The sequence below is a fragment of the Nannospalax galili genome, unplaced genomic scaffold (assembly GCF_000622305.1).
Source record: "Nannospalax galili isolate Female #2095 unplaced genomic scaffold, S.galili_v1.0 scaffold1387, whole genome shotgun sequence".
NCBI lineage: Eukaryota > Metazoa > Chordata > Mammalia > Rodentia > Spalacidae > Nannospalax > Nannospalax galili.
The window spans coordinates 217,871-235,089 of record NW_008355976.1 but is presented as its reverse complement, the minus strand read 5'-3'; the positions used below and the strand labels follow the sequence as shown (position 1 = coordinate 235,089).

General features: G+C 48.2%; 1 protein-coding gene across 1 annotated transcript in view; it reads right to left on the bottom strand.

The window, feature by feature from the left end:
* Clpb (ClpB homolog, mitochondrial AAA ATPase chaperonin) overlaps positions 1-17,219 on the bottom strand; it is a 153,177-nt gene that overhangs the window by 14,416 nt on the left and 121,542 nt on the right. The window contains exons 7-8 of the mRNA XM_008854047.3: positions 9,624-9,738; positions 1,067-1,144 (exon numbers count right to left, since the gene is read on the bottom strand). Of these exons, the coding sequence (XP_008852269.2) occupies positions 1,067-1,144; positions 9,624-9,738 (193 nt within the window). The remainder of the gene's footprint in view (positions 1-1,066; positions 1,145-9,623; positions 9,739-17,219) is intronic.

The window sequence follows — 17,219 nt, the reverse complement described above, 5'->3', positions numbered from 1 at the left end:
CAGATGATTGAGGAATGAAAGAAAGCTAGACATGAGTGGACGTGGAAAAGTGCTTTTCTTATGGGTGGATAGCTGAGGCTCAAAGACTGTTTCCCAAGGTCACCTAGGGAATGAACAAAGCTGAGACCAGAATAAAAGTCTGCACTATGTCTTAATTTTTTTGTGGTGGGACCAAGGGACTTTTCTCCATAGTAGCACCCTAGAATTATGGGGGAAGGGGAACTCTTACAATCCAACTTGTCTTTTGAAGCTCAACATAAACCTCATCTCTTCTAGGAGTGCCCTGACTTCCTGGCTCATGCCCTGTATCTTTCTTAACCCCCATGGGTTCTGCCATTTGGCCAGGCCCTGGGACCTCAAGCCAAGAAAAGGTTAAAAGGAGATAAAGAGGATCTTCCACTGGCTTCACAGTTCTTTGTGACAAAGGAAAGAAGGACAGTTTCAACGTGGTAGTTCTGAAGGACCATCTGGAAAAATGGCAGAGCCACTCTGTGATACACAGAGTATCATGGTCAGGGGCTAGTGGCCTTTTGCGACCTGAGGAGAGTCAGGTTCAGGAGAAGGTGCTGGGAAGGGAAGAGGTAGCAGCTAAACCATGAAATCTCCATCAAGACCAGGAAGGGAGGTGGGGGTACAGGAGAGGCAGAGAATGTCTCAGACAATATACCTCAACTGGCTAGGAAAACATCCAACCCATTTTACTGCAACCAGTTCTGCTGTGCACTGGGCATAGGAGCTTTCCTGAGTTTCCCAAAGGTAGGCTTTCCTGAATACAGCTATGTGCCAGGTAGTGGATGTGGTTCAGCTGTTCCCAGAGGTGAGCCTCCAGAGATGCACAGTGCTTGGGACAGGGCTAACAGGCCCTCAAGGCCTTGAAAACAGGTAAATTCACCACAACAGAGGAGGGGGCAGTGACTCCAGCTCTCAGGAACATGGTACATGATTAAGAAGTCCAAGGTCTTTCTTGGTGGCTCTGGACTGGAGGTGGCTGCTTCTGGTGCTGCCAGGCTCAGGCCAGATGCTTCTCCAGCTCTCCTGCCCCAGTGGCTGATCTGCTTGTGATTACCTATTCCAGATGATCCCAAGAAGAGGAAGACCAGAGGGTGCTCTTCATCGTACCAGCCATTCTCCTTCCTCCGGATCGCTAAGGCCAAGCACAACACAGGGATGGGGAGGGAGGCAGATAAATCAATGACACAAAAGGCAGGATAATTATCACTAAGTATACAATATGTTTTACTGCTCTGCGCCCACTCAAAGTCCTCACTACCATTAGTGCTGCCTAATCTGATTAGCTGGCAAGGCCCCTAGAGATACCTAATCAGGTTAGCATGGATTTGGAAAGCTGCCCAGAGCAGATTTCGGATAAAGTTTTCCAGGATGAGCACTCAGCGTTGCCAGGGAAACCGAAAGGCGGGTGGATGGTGAATGGAGGTGAAGTGGGTGGGGGACTGGTGAAGGAGAATCCGAGAGGAACGTTAACTCTCACCGGTCACCCCTTTACTCACCTGTGCAAATAGGAGAGACAGAATCCCATGGTGAGACCTGGGGATCAGGGGTGCAAGATTTGGGATCTTTCTCATTTGGGGAAACCAAGGTCTGCTCTGCTGTTTTGATTAGAAAGTGCAAACAGCCAAATGCATTTTCTGGAAGTCAGTCAAGGGTAGTGTAGAGCTAGGGGGTGCAAAAGGGGTAAGCCACTTGGTTAGCATTTCTGATAACCATGGCTTCCAGAGGGGTTGGGGGCGAGGAGTGGGACAGATCTCTGCTAGGTTCCATAAGGCTCTTCTTGACGAGGAGGTAAGTGATCAAGGGCTATGCGTGAAGGTAAGGAAATGAACTGCTCAACTGTGGAGTTCGAGAATTGGGCTGAGGATTAAAGTGAAGGGCAGGGAGTGGAATGAGGCAGAACCACAGGAAGAATCATTTACAGCACAGGCACAACACCAGGCATGGCTGGAAAATCACCAATAATCATTCCAGACCCACAGAAACACTCTGAAGGGAAAGTATTCTCAACTCCATTATACTGAACAGGAAACTGAGGCAACAGAAGAGATGCATCCAAGTCATGCAACTGGTAGATGGTAAGAGCTGCTTCTTTCCTCAAAACGTGCCTTAAAAAAATCACATATAGTGGCTTTAAAAAGTGATACCAATTTGGGCTGCATTAATAGAAACAGCAGTCAGGAGTTGGAAGGGGACAGAGCACTGTGCAATGTCAAGGTCCATCTGCAGATGGAACAGTGTATCTGGTCTGGGCCCCAGATTGTCAGGGGAAATTATGTCAGAGGACAAGGCCTGGAAACTTGGTCAATGAAGAAAGAGTCAACAATCTTAGGGATGTGCCTGCCAGTCTGGAGAAGCCAAGCTCCTAAATGCTAGACTGTGTGGCTGGGCTTCAAAGCAGCTGTGGAGGCCAGAGGAACTCTTTGGCAGAGGAAGAGTGAAGACAGACCATGGAGGCTGGCAGGGTCTGGAGAGGGGTCAGCCCAAGAGGTGGGGCGAGGAATGGGCATGAGGGTAGGGGGCAGGAGCAGTTGAGTCTGGGCTACCTCTTGGGCATTCAGCCCCAGGCTTTCATCATTCTCACCTCTTTCTCTAGAAACATGGAACAGTGCAATTGCATGGACACAGGACTAGCCATCAGTGCTGCCAGCAGCTGCTGCTTGGGAAAAGCCTGTTTGAGAAAGAATCCTTGGTGCCCCAAAAGAAACAAGGAGCTAGGAGTGAGGGTATTTGGGGGGAAGTGGCAGTATTAAAATGGCAACAGTTAAGACTTCTGTGAATACTGTGTGAACATGTGTGTATGTGTGGGGACAGGGCTGAGAGAGGGTCAGCTGAAAGGAGCCACATTCTTCTAAAAGTTGGCAGAAACGGGAATCTAGGTTGAGAGCAGGGGAAGCTGGAAGCAGGTTTCGGCTTTGTATACACGGGAAGGCAGACAGAAGCAGCATCACTCAGACAGGTAGCTCGGCACCCTCAGGCAGAGTACCATGGACGTGAGGTGGTTCTTGGCTGTTTCTTTGGCGTAGCATTCTAGGCCTTCAAGAGCTGCACACTGCTTGACTGTGCAACACAAAAACCTCCATGGAGAATGAGGAATTGAATTACGCCTGGGGCCATCTTTCCCCCTTCTTTTCTAATAATGCACCTGGGAGAGAGCTCTTTATAATGTCAGGCAGACTCCACTGCACAGCTGTCCCTGGTCAATTCTGCCAGACCCAGGGCATGAGTCTGGGGTGGGCTTGATCTGGGGTCCCTGTGAAACAGGCGAAATGCCAACCATTAAACAATTACAACTCTGGATATTTCTAATAATATCCTAAGAGAAAAACCGCCAAGCAGATGGAGTCCGACAGAATGAAAAATGAAGGCAGCTATGAAAGACTGGGGAAGGCGAACCCCAGGGTGTGTAACTGGCTGGGGAGCTGGGGAGGGTCCTATCAGGTCAGGGTGCAGGCTGGACCAGATGGAAACCTGGATGGGTCCACACAGACAGAGCTAGTCCTCTCACTATGAACCAGCAAATGTGCAACTTACTTTGCTAGTAGCACTTTACGGTTTACAAAGAACCTCTGTAGCAATGTCACATCACCTCATTATGACTAATAAGGCAGGATGGGCAGGAAACTTGACTCCTGTTTTATAGATGAGAATATGTACCAGGAAGTTAGGAAAGCTGCTCAGGTTCCATAGGAACATAAGCTGAAGACCATGGCTGACTCCTGAGCCCCCACAGGTGTCACGAGCATAGGGAAAGGAGTAGCTCTCCCCACTGGCTCTCCGCTGTGCACCTCCTTACAGCCCTGCCTCACTCTTCCCTCTGTAGTAGTCTTCCAATCGGGCACTCAGCAGCTCAGCACACTGTCCCCTGACCCTGTCCTCACCACTACTCAGAGCCCTCTGTATGGGCAGCTCAGCCCTACCCTTGGCTGACCCCAGCTGTGCATGTTCTAACCAGGGTCCCCTGCTCCCACATGCCATGCTAGTACACTGTCCTGTGTCCTGTCCCTTTCCAGATGTTTTCTCCTGGCCACATTTGTCATTGCTAGACCTTTGGAAAACTTAACCTGTACCAAAGTCTTCATGATTATTTTACTACAGCACCCCTAGCCCATCAGTTCACAGGTGTGTGTTCTCTGGTATGTATTCAGTACAGAGTGGTGTAGAGGACAGGATAGGAATTAGAGCTAGCTTGGAGTCTTGCCTCTTCTACTTCATAGTTGATGGACTTCCAGTAAAATACCTACTTCTTTAAAGGCTCAGATTCTTATTTCTAAAATGGAAGCAGACACACACAGTGTCAGCTCCCCATGAAGATTAAGTGAGTTAATGGTTAGGAAAGCATTCTGTAAGTACCAAAGAATGGAGCAACAACTCGGGTGAAAGTGATACACATCGCAGAGGCAGCAAGGGTGGCAGTCGTTAGCACTGGCATTTTCAAACAGCTCCTTCATCCATGCAATAATCCTAAGAAGTAGGCATCATTTCCATGTCACACAGGAGGAAACCAGGAACCAAACTTGAACAGTCAGTGTGAGGGGTTTCTTCTGCTTGTGTCCAAATCCAGCAGGAGAGTTCCCCCAGAGTCCCAGTCTGAATCTGTTTAGGGAGCAGGTGCTGGGGCATTCTAATTCCGTAGGGGTCCCTGAAACAAGCTCCTCACTGGTTTAATGCTTGCTGATTAAATGAATTAATTCTTTTTGGGATCGCAAAGAGGAACAAACAGATTCTCCAACTCCATTTTACAGAGGACATCGTGTGGCTGAGACCTAAGACTCTTGGTGCTCCAGGAGATTTCTGCTGCTCTTGGGTGAAGAAGGCTTCTGGTCTCTTCTGAGTCTTGGGCTTATGCATTCTTTCTGCAAAAAGCTCTTGCCACATAATGGCTTGTGCTTCTCAAGTAAATGCTGCCATGAAGACTGAGGGCTCCACATGGGGTGGGAGTGTCGGGTGAATGGGAGAGCACTTAAACATGGATGGCAGTCCTGCTTGAAGGATGAGGTGGAATAGGGCATTCTGGGAAGGCCCCAGTGTGTGAAAAAGCAAAGAGAGTTTGAGTTGCCTCCTCTGAGCCCAGGACTTTGCCTCCATCCAACTGAAGGTTCTGAGGTAGCCTGGGTAGCTGACTTGTGCTTCTTTGTAAGTTTTACTAGTCTAGTGTGGGAGGATTTTCAAACTAACCTGGAAACATGACTGTTCCATGCTGTAGCATCTCCCAGGAGAACCATCCTTCAGAGGATGCTCATGGTTGAGAGTCACCCTAGTGTCTATTAACAGTGTCAGAATGGGCACTGCCCTCATTTACTTGAGTCAAACTTTTGTACAACTGTGGCTCAACCTGTGAAGTAGCTGATGCAAGGTAGGTCCTGACCTCTGAAAGACACACAAACCTAGCAGACATCTAGTGGTAAGTGTAGTGACAGAGGTTTTGACAGGAAGTCCAGGGACAGGGCCTTGAGTCCAAGGTAGGACTAGGAGGCATTCTGGAGAAGGCATTCTGGAGTGTGTTGCAGGGCAGGGACAAAGTGGCAGGGCAGGGTGGCCCAGGCCATGAGAACAGCGGAGCGCAGGCAGGACCCTTAGATGGCAGGGATGGGAGTGGAGCTGCAAACAGTTCTGTGGCTGGGGGGCAACTTGTACATAGTTTTTATACTAGACCCTAGGACTCAAAGGGAGGGTACAGAAGGGCATAGGGTGGGAAAATTACAGTTTTGTAGTCAATAAGGGAAGTGAAGTGGGAAATACGGTGGTGCAAACTGGTGTGCCACAATGCTGATGCTGAGACCCCCTTTGTAGGTAGGCCCTAGTGCAGTGGAGGGGCAGAGGTGCCTGTGGGAGTGCAGGGGCTTCACTGTAATGCCTCTACACAGAGGCTCCATGTCAGGTGTATGCAGACTGACCTGTTGTCTACCCAGGAGGTCAAAGGCCAAAGAGTAAGGTTGTAATTAATGATCTTGCTAGTTCCCTTTCCACTATGCTTGTGAGCTACCAGAGCACTAGGAGTTCGGTAGTTCATTGCTCCTGAACAGCGCTAGCCAGTGTGTAGGGCTAGACTGGGCTACAGTGGGGAGGATCAGAACAGGAGGGGCTGTAGGCTGAGAGGGTGGCAGTGACAAAGTCAGGCAGGAAAGCTGCCCATGTGAGCAGGGAAGCAGAGGCAGGCAGTGATGGAGATACAGCAGCAGCAGTGGGCCCTCTGTGCCACATTAGGGCAGCAAGTGCCACTCAAGGGTTTCAAAAGAGGAGTGGTACTGATTCTAGGGGAGGAAAGAAAACAAGGAGACCAGAGAGGAGGCCACTGCATGGCCACTGATGGACTGTACTCTCCAACTGTGAGCCCAAATCAATCCCTCCTTCTCCCTCCCTCCCTCCCTCCCCCCCCCGATTCTTGTCAAGTATTTTGTCACAGCAACTACACAAGTAAATAATACACAGGAACAGAGAGGAGAGTCCAGGTTTGAGAGCCTGGAAGAAGGTGAATGATAGAACTGGGGAGTTGGTCTGCAAGCTGCCGGAAGGAGGGAAGACGAGGCCAAGGAAATGTCTACATTTCTATATAGATCAGTGGAGGGAGGTCTAGTTCTGAATATGCTGAATACACACAAGCTGGCTGCTTTCTGTGGCAGTGGGGCTTTGAGGTTCTGGGCTCCCAGGATGTCTGCCAGTCATGTAGGCATCATCCATCCCTAGGGTATGGAAGAGGGAAGAGGCACATTCCATACCCATGTGGTATACAGGTTGGCCTGTTTGGCTCTGGTGACCCTAGCAGATCAGAGCAGTCATGGGGGTCTGGGGCATGGGGCTGTTGCTTTACCTCCTCCATTTGTAAGGCGGTAACTGTGCGCCAATCTTGCTAGAGGCCCTGCAGCTGGGGATCACACTGATAAATTCACTGTATTACTTTGCACAAATCAATATCCCAGCACTTACCAGGGGTTGATGTGACCGAAATTGGTTTCAGCCAATTCGTGAGGGTAATAAATGGCCATTTATCAAATCAATTCATTCTGCGGCACTTCTCTGGCTGCCCATCCTCATGGTACCCATGGGGTGCCAGGCTCTGTCCCCATCTAGACAGTGCCTAGCACACATCTGACACTGGCCTGGAGAATCTAGAGGCCTGACCTAGCCTCTAGGTATGTCGCACTCGCCTGTGCCTGCTGGGGTTGAAGTGCTGAGGTCTTGGTGCTGCTTGCTTACCACAAACTCAGACCTAGAAAATGCCATATGCTTTGACCAGGTTTGCAGCTGCAGCCACTAGACCGCTCCTTGCTTTTGGCTGGGGTCCAGAAGCTTCTGGGAGATGGTCACAGGAGATGAACTTGGTATAGGACATTCTCAGTATGGCCCCAGCTGCAGTGCTTCTCAGCAAGGCAGATGCATAGTAAATGGAAGCAAAAAAAGCACAACCCTGCACAACGTGGACTTCCAGGGTTGTTGTCTTGCCAATGGTCATTGAAGCAGTAGCAGGGTTAAACCATATACCACGGGGCAAGGAGCTGGGCCTTCCTGGCAGTTACTTTACTGCCAACCTAAGGCAGAGTTCAGAAGGGCACTTCCAGGGTGCACAATCTGACAGTACTTGGAGTTGGAGAGTGGATCATCTGCTCTTGCTTTGAGCCAATTGCAAGGATGGATGACATCAAGATGTGAATCAGAGGGGCTGGAGAGACGGCTCAGTGGTTAAGAGCACTGGCTGATTTGCAGAGAACCTAGGTTCGGTTCCCAACACCTACATGGTGGCCAACAACTACCTGTAACTCCAGTTCCAGGGGATCTGATGCCTTCTTCTGGCTTCCATGGGCATTGCACATACGGGTGCACTTGTAGGCAAAACATTCATAGACATAAAATAAAAATAAATGAAAAACCACCAAAATATGGGCATCAGAGGTCAATACAGAGCCTGAGAAGAGCAAGCTGTGTGTGTGTGTGTGTGTGTGTGTGTGTGCTCAGTTCCAGGTGAAAGAAATCAGCTGTGACCTTGACTTCAAGAGTACAGGACTCAACCCAACATCATGAAGACAGGGACTAGGTTGTCCTGCCACCTTCAGACCTCTGAATGGGATGGCAGCTCTGTTCCCTAGGGTCCACTTATCTGCTGAAAGGGTCAGGCCCTTCATGAGGCGTTCACATTGGGGGTCATGAGTCCCCAGGGTGTGTGAGGATGGTAGAGATCAGGTTGTGCCCAACATGATGGGCAAATAACTGCCATCATTTTCTAGTTACTAATTGGGCTGATGTGGCCCCAGAATGTTTTATAGCAGAGAGCCTGGATTCCAGCCTCATGGCTCCTTTCTTAGTGAGCAGAGCACAGGGAGTCCTTAACAGTCAGGGAGCCCTTAACAGTCACTGGGCAACATCTAGTGGGACTAGATGCTTAGAGGCAAGAGTGACAGGTTAGCAGGACTAACTAAGATAGTTCAGGACAGTAAGTTTTAAACTCTAGATGAGTGGCAGATAGTCTAAAGGGTCTGTTAATTCATAGATGTGAAGTTCTGACTCCATAGGTGTGGACTGAGGCCTGAGAGTTGATCCTAGAAGAGGCTGTGGCTACTGGTCCAGAGAACATCTCTGGGATCCACTGGCTTGGGGGAGACCTCTTTGCTTAGCCTGGCACAGAGAATCTCTTCCCTGCCTCACTTGTCTGAATACACCCTGAGAGAGGCACAGGCCAGAGCTGGAGAGCAAGGGTGAGACCACTGTCTTCAGCAGCTCACACTATACACATCTGTCCAGTGGACTATGCTTGGCAGGAGGGTCACTGGATTAGTATTGTACTCTCTTGTTCCTAGAGGCCAAAGGATGGGAATGGGGGCTTCACCAGTAGAAGGCACTTCACAGTTGTTGGGACGTTTTCTCTAAGATTCAGCTCTCTGAAGCTGCTGACAAACCATTCTGAAAGTTTGAGAGAGTCCTGGGCTAGCTGGCTGGCACACAGAAACTGAAGTCCTGTTCTAGTTCAGCTGCCACATTACTAGTACAGGACAAGTTCCCACCTCTTTCTCAGAGTCCCAGGTGTCCTCCATTAAAAGTGGGAGATGAAGGGCTAGAGAGATGGCTCAAAGGTTAAGAGCACTGGCTGTTCTTGCAGAGGACCCAGGTTTGATTCCCAGCACCCATATGGTGGCTAACAACCATCCTTAACTCCAGTTCCAGGGGATCCGATGCCCACTTCTGACCTCCTTGGGCATTGTACAACACAGGTGCACTCATATACACGCAGGCAATACATTCATACACATAAAATGAATAAAAATAAATAAAAATTAAAAAAGTGGGAGATGGGGGTAGTAGAGCAGAAGAAAGCAAGGTTTAATTCTAAGCACATGAAAGCAGCACTAAGCAAGTTACTTCAGCACTGCATCTTGGTGTCCTCCTCTGTACAACGGGGTTTAATGTGTCCAACCCACAGCATTGGTATAATGACTAAATAAATGACCCAACTTATACCAAGACCTTAAGACAATGCCTAGCATACAGAGGGCACTCAACACACACTAACTTTGGAATATAGACCACATCTCCCTGGTTTGGGGGCAGCAGGACGTGCACCTCACTGTAGCAGAGCACAAGCTGCCCTTCCCTTTCCCACCCAGCTAATGCTGCAGACTTACCAGCACCTACGGTGGCGATGGCACTCTCCTGGCCGATGATGTGCTCCTTCAGTCGCTGCTCCAAAGGGAAGCGGCGCCGCTCCTCAGCTTCACGCTTCCGCTGTTTCTCCTGGTACTAGGGGAAGAGAGTAAAAGGCTGAGGTTGGCCTCAGCACAACCCTACATTCGTTCTGTGCCCTGGTTCTGGGGCAAACATGCAGGTGTGGGGCTCCAGGGGTCCTGTTGTGGCTCAAGACCACTGGCTGGTCCAGGTTTATCCCTCTCCCCTCTGCTCAGGACAGAGCAGGCAAGGCAGGGATGAAGTAATCACTCTCAGAGTTTCACAGCTAAATGCTTTCATTAATGACTCTACCTTTCACTAAAAACACTAATAGAAAACAGTCTGCTGAATGTCTGGCTCTCCGGACTCACTGGGTGCTTCCTGAGGGCAAGCTCCAGCTTTTTCTCACTGTTGTTTCCAGCGTGGGCCCTGACCAGTGGCATCATGTGAGTGTAAAAATGGATAGGAAGGCTAGACAGGGCAGTGCAGAAGTACAGAGAAGGGAAGATACAGGAATATGGAATGTTTGGGGTACTTCCTGGTAAGTAGGAGACCTCAGGAGGTTGGAGGACTGGTGACCAGGTAAGGAGACCTGAGGGCATGGCCTGATGGGGAAGCACTTACTGAGGTAGAAAGGTGGATCCTAAACTGGTAAGGAAAGACCAGGTCCTCAGGTGGCTCCTCTCCCCCAAGTCCCTGTGACATGGGCATCTTTCTTGAAAGAAAGCTGTCAAGACAAGGCCCTGTCACAAAAGTTGTGGCTACAGATTGCTCTTGTGGGCAGAGTGGATGACAAATACCTGCTACTTGGGTAGTGTTTTCCTGTTATAGTAGTGACCTTGACAGAAGTTAAAAAAAATAAATAGCAAACAATCCAATTTTGGCTGTTGCTATCAGTCTGTAACTGAAAGCTCCCATCAGTCCTCGGTTTCATATGGAGCAATAATTCGGCGCCGATCCCAGTGGAGTGACGCTTGCCGGCTGGAATCCAGAGTGTCACTATACAGCTCCCTCAGGCGCCACATACATCACCTGGCTCTGCCGACTCCAGCCATATATCTGCCTCTTCCTCTTCCCTGCCCACCAGCCCACTCAGCACTCGGGCCCATTGAGTGGGAGGTGCTGATGGCAAAACACACATACTAGCTGGGATGGTGCTGACTTGTACTTGGGCAGACCCTGAAGGCGCCTGAAGGTGAAGCTGGCTTGCCAGGGTTTGCTGGGCACATTTGCTTGTGATAGGCTGTTATGTGCCAGGCACTGTATTTGGCACTTCATTCAGTGATTTTACAGTTGTCTCCCATCAGAAGTTGGGCTCCTCTTTTGGCTCGCACTGAGGTAGTTATGGGATAGAAGAAACAAGCTTCTCTTGTAGACAGACTGAGCTCAAGCGACCTTGTCCTTTTACTAGTTAGTACTTAGTTTCCTCACCACAACAGTACAGTACTCATACCTACCTTGTAGGACGTTGAAGAGGAAATGAGATAAGCACTCTATGGTAGAGCATGGCAAGCAGCAAAGTGGGTAGGCAATTAGTGGGAATCAAAGTGATGCAGACGGCTACTCTAGTATCTGCCCTTACAAAGTCTCTGAGTGCATTTTCTCCCCTTTCATTCCAGTAGTGGGGATTGAACCTCGGGGCCTTGCTCATGCTAGGCAAGCACCTTACCACTGAGCTGTATGCCAGCCCTGATTTCTGAGAAACACTACTTCCCTTCACTGCATTTTGGTAACCTATTGGCTAACCCACCCGTCTGTTTTTCTTTTGGGGTGTGGTTTACAGGATTTCTTCTAATTAATTCAACCACAGGTAGAGGACCACAGACCAAAAGAAGAGTTGCTGTGACTTAAGTGGAAATCAGGAGTCAAGTTCACTTGGCTGCCCATTGCCTCAGAAGTGCCTCTTAAGGCTCTCTCCTCTAGGAACTGGGTCTGCAGGTGGCCACAATGGCCAGCTTCTATGGACACCTCGATTGCCTGAGTAGCTTATCTCTGGTTTCAGTTTTCCTTATGGTGTGGAATTCTGTCTCTGCATACTTTCTGTCAGCTGGTCTGTGGGGCCTCACAGAAAACACTTTTTCCTTTGTGTCAGGCAAAGCCTAATGGACTTTTCATGCCACTCTGTTGATTGGAGCATGATCTTCATGCCCAAGTCTTCTCCAGGAAACATTTCTTCTTCCTATAACTCTCCTTCAATATCATGCTTTTAGGTTGCCTCAGAATTCCTTGTTAATTTCTTGGGTAAAAGGAGAGTCCCTAGTTACTATGGAGGTGAGTATGGGGTAAAGTATACATAAACTGTTTGGTTTCTCTGGAGTTTTCTCTATGTTCTTGAGGAAGGCTCTAACTATGGCTTAGATCTCAGAATACATCCTGCTCATCCCAAGCCTCAAGTCTCACAGAGCTATTTAAGAAAAATTTCTGAAAGTACATCAGATTTCTTTGATAAAAATGTAGTGGAGGGCTGATAAGTTTGCTCAATGGGTAAAGCACTTGTTGCACAGACCTGACAACTTGAGGGCAATCCCCAGATCCCATAGAGGGAGGAGAGAACAGACTCCTGAAAGTTGCTTCTCTGATCTCTACACATGTGCACCACGGCATATGGGCATCATACACACACCTCTCCCTCTCTCTGTGTCTCTCTCCCCCACACAAATAACAAAAATAAAAACATGCAGTATACTGGAGGTTAAATGAAGCTAAATGCTGCTGCTCATGCTCTTTTCCTACGGTTTAGAAGCTTGTACTAAAATGTGTACTGAATCACCTTTTAATTTTAAATGTTTTACAGTGTTAGGGACGGAACCCAGGGCTCTGTTCACTATAGGAACAAATCACTTTAAAAAAAATATTTTATTATTTTTATCTTATGTGTATATGTGTATTGCGTGCATGTAGGTGAGTGCACCCGTGTTGTGCAATGCCCTTGGAGGACAGAAGAAGCGGTCAGATCCCCTGGAACTGGAGTTATGGACAGTTGTTAGTTGCCATGTGGGTGCTGGGATTCAAACCCAGGTCTTCTTCAAGAACAGTGTTCTTAACCACTGAGCCATCTCTTCGGCCCTGGAACAAATCACTTTTTGAAGGCATATGCCCTGAGCCCGGTCTTGTGGAAAGTTAATCAGTAGGAAAAACTAGAAAAGAAAAATGCTTGGTTTATATTTGTTCTATTTGGGGAGAGGATAAAGCAGAAGTCCTAGGAGTAGCTTGAAAGGGGCTCTGTAGATGTAGGCTGTTGTGCCTGGCTCTTTCAGGACACATGGAGGAAAGCTACAGTTCTGAGTTCAAGGCTCTGCTTATCTAAAGGAGAAGACACGGAGGTAACAGAGCCAACAGAAGCAGAGGGTGCTGGACAGAGAGGCACTGTGAAGGGGCTGCCAGGAAAGCAGGTGTGGGGAGTGACCGTCCTCTTAACAAAAGCCTGGTACAATTAACCTCAGAAGCTCTCACCTGGAGCTGGCAGCCACCAGCTTCCCATGCTGCATCTTGGCTGGATAATCGCAGTCCCTGGTTTCCATCAGTCTTGATTTAATATGGCACTCCTCCTGACTGTGAGTGCATTTACAGGAAAGGGCTGGGAGGGCTAGCTAGGCTCCTTCCACTCAGAGGTGAGTGGTGAGGCTGAGTGGTGCTGCAAGGGAGGGTTTTGGGCACCAGGTATATGACAAGCATCTTGATTATTGGGCATGTCTCAGGGGACAAGTCTGACAATGAAGCTGGCGGTGAAAGGGCAGCTGTAGTGCCGGTGGTGGGTGGGCAGAATAAGACCCTGGGCAATGATGGGGTTCTAAGGTGTAGAGGAGGGAAGAGAGGAGAGGCCAAGTCAAGTTTGCTTCTCTTGGAAAGGTAAGGCCTACAGAGACACTGGCTGCCACATACTGTCAGGTGTGCCCCATACTTCTGACTCAGATCTGAACTTAGGTCATGGTCAGGACTTGTTCGAGTCTCTGAATTGCAGTGATAGAGGACTGTGTAGGGAGGTCAACAAAGGGGACTAGACGGTAACAGATGAGACTACGGCAGGGATGTTGATGACAGAGGAGTCCAGGGTGTATAATAAAGAACTTTGAAGGGTGCTGAGCAAATGGGAACATAAAACTAGGGGGTGAGAGGGGTGAAATAAGGGTCTTTAAGGCTCTTGAACCTGCCCATAAGCATTCCTCTGAGGAAGATTGGTCACAGAGCAGCTGTCAGTCTCATCAGCAGCAGGCCAGCCTCCTGGGTCTACTCTCCTCTCTTCCAGTCCCTCCACTGCTTGGGCTAGAGATTTTTTTTTTCAATATGACAGACTCACCAGGCGTGGTGGTGCATGCCTTTAATCCCAGCACTTGGGAGGCACAGTAATACAAAACCTGCAGACTAAAAAAAGTCAGGGCCCAGATGGATTTACAGTGTTTTGTTTTTGTTTTTGTTTTGTTTTTTTGTCAAAAAAAGACAGGCTCTCCTTGTAGCCCCAGCTGGCCTCCTGGAACTCACTATATAGACCAGGCTGGCCTTGATCTCACAGAGATCCACCTGCCTCTGCCTCCCAGTGCTGGGATGAAAGGCATGCGCCACCACACTGGGCCTGGAGATGTATTTTTGAAATCTCAATGAACTCTGTGAAGGTGGGGATCAGGCTTTCTCTCTCAGACTCTAGAGGCAATCTTCCAGGGATAGTGTTCTTTCTCTCCTGCTGCCAACAGACCTGGCTTGAATCTGCTTATTCATGTGAATCTGACCATGTCATATCTCTACAAATGGCTGGGTTGATCTAGAGACAGGACTGGTGAGAGGAGGCTAAGAGGAGTGAGGAGTGGCTGAAGTGAAGACACGAGCTGGTGACTTCAGTGCCTCTTGTCAGGGAGCGGGATGCCTCACTTGGCTGCGGCAGTATCGGCCACCTTTCATTGACACTCTTCCCTTTGTAATTAGTGTTTTTAAGGAGAGACATCAACATTATGTTTATACTCTGTTGTGTCTCAAACTTTCCGTCTCCAGTTTTACAGCACTCACTGATGGGTCTTGCCTGATCTTGGTCAGTGGTTTGATCCTCATAGATCTATAAGTTGACAGTGTCACCATCCATCCTGATTGTAGAGACGAAGTAAATTCAAGCCAGGTCTCCTGGCAGCAGGAGACAGCTCACTAACCTGACAGGCTGCCTTTGGAGTCTGCACTTTCAACCTGGGGATGTGAGAAGGCCGGGTCCCAATCTTCACTGCATGCAGGCTGTATTTAGGGGGTGAGACTTAAAACACAAATACCCTGTCTCTTCTTTCAGTACCAGGTTACTTTGAATTTTTCAAAAAGAAACACCAGAGGGTGTTTTTGCCAGAAATACAGAACTTGAGAGTTGGAGTTGAAGGCATTCTACAGAATAATGAGCCTGTATCAGTTGCAATGTCAAGGTCATAAAAGGCAAGACTAGGAAGCCTGTCCATGTCAAAGGAGCATGACAATTAAATGCAACTTGGGGTCCCAGGTTTTCCTTTCTTGTACAGAGACTTACTGGGGCAGCTGGGGAAATATGAATACCATGTGCAGTTATTCAATATCAGCATCAGAGTTTTGCTTTGGTAACTGTACTGACATAAGGAATGTGCACTGAGTGTGCAGCTCCCGTAGAGCACGTGTTCAGTGTTCATGAGGCCCTGGGTTCAATCCCAGCTATGATAAAAAACAAACTCCCCAACTACAAACAAGTCCTTGTTTCTAGGGAAATACACAGGAGGGAAGAAACAGGTGTACAACTTACTCTCAAATGACAAAAAAAATTACATCTATCTTCATGTATATAATTTATATATATAAATAACAAAACAATTGTGATAAAATGTTAATGACTGCAGATCTGGTGAAGATTTTATTAGAACTCTTTATATGATTTCTGAAATTATGCAAAGATAAAAGGGAGAAAGGACAGTGCTCCCCCTTGGGGAATGGGCAGTGACTGTGAGATAGTGCAGGTGGGTTTCTGAGACTGTCTTCTTGATCGTGTATGGTTTGTGAAAACACATAAACTATGTTTCCGATATATGCTCCTTCATTATACAAGTATATTTCATCAAATTTTTTTTTAATTTAAAAAGTTTATATGTATGAGCGTATTGCCTGCATGTGTTTAACTGCACCTGTGTCTTGCAGAGCCCATGGGGGTCAGAAGAGGGTATTGGATCCCCTGGAACTGCAGTTATAGAAGGCTGTTAGCTGCCATGTGGGTGCTGGGAATTGAACTCAGGGTCTTCTGTAAGAGCAGCCAGTGTTCTTAACCACTGAGACATCTCTTCAGCCCCCTGACCAAAGTTCTTAAAAAGTAAAAAAGAAAAGAATGCAGAAGCTTGCTTTCAAGGAGCACTTAGGGCTGTATGTGGCCACACAGCCAGGAAAGCAGGCACCTGTGCTGAGATGTGCAGCAAGGAATACAGGGACACAGAGCTCCTTGGGGAGGACGGTGTGTCCCTCCTACCTCCTGGGGGCCCACCCTCCTCTCCTGCAGAGCTTCACTCTGATGGGAGCACCCAGGCTCTCAGCCTGGAATGTGGGCCCAGGGGAGCACCACATCCCCAGCTACCCTGAAGCAAATGAAAAAATATAGAGATAGGAGTTGTGCTTGTGATGCTGTCACTGCGATATGCAAATAAAATATATAGGATGGGCCTATCTGCCTAATATTCCTGCCAATTCATTCTCTGGGTGTGATTAAAATGAGCAATAAATTCCTCGTGAGTCTCGGTGGAGTGAGGATCGGAAGAGGAGCTGTGCTGGCATGCGTGTATCCCCCTCAGCTGAATATTCATCATGGGATAGCTCCCCATATTTTTGTTTTATCTGCCATCATGTGCACAGAGATATATTTCTACCTCTCTTTCGTCTCTTAGTTAGGACATGAAAATGGTCTAGGCGTTAAGTATTAAACTTGCCATGTAATAGAATCATTCAAAGTGAGACTTCTCTAGGAAGCCTGCCCTGCCCATGCTGCCAGGAGGCAGGCAAGCCACGCTCTCCTGGAGTTCCCCCAACAGCTCCATGCACCCTCCTAAACTACCTGTCAGTTCTTTTGGTACTGAATCTAAGCATACTTGCCTCTCCCATAGTGGGAGCAAGCTAGGACAGCAGCTGGGCTTCTCCCACTTTGGATCTTCCAGGGTTAGAGAGCTTAGGCCCAGGGAAGTGTGAAAGAGCTAGTGAACTTGAGAACCCACAGTGAGGAGAAAATCATTCAGTCCACTGAATATGAAAGAGATTCTGAGGGTCAGTGGCATTTTAAATTTTTTTTTTATTATTTTTATTTTATGTATATGAGTGTATTGCCTGCATGCGTGTAAGCGCAGTGGTGTCGTGAAATGCTTACAGAAGTCAGAAGAAGGTGCCAGATTCCCCTGGTACTGGAGTTATGGATAGTTGTTAGTTGCTCTGTAGGTGCTAGGAACCTGGGTCCTCTGCAAAAGCAACCAGTGCTCTTAATCACTGAGCCATCTCTCCAGCCCAGAGTTTATCTTTAACTAGAAGAGGACAAATGTAGCTTTTAAGTATTAAACAGAAGATGGAAAAAAAAAACCCTTGTATTTACA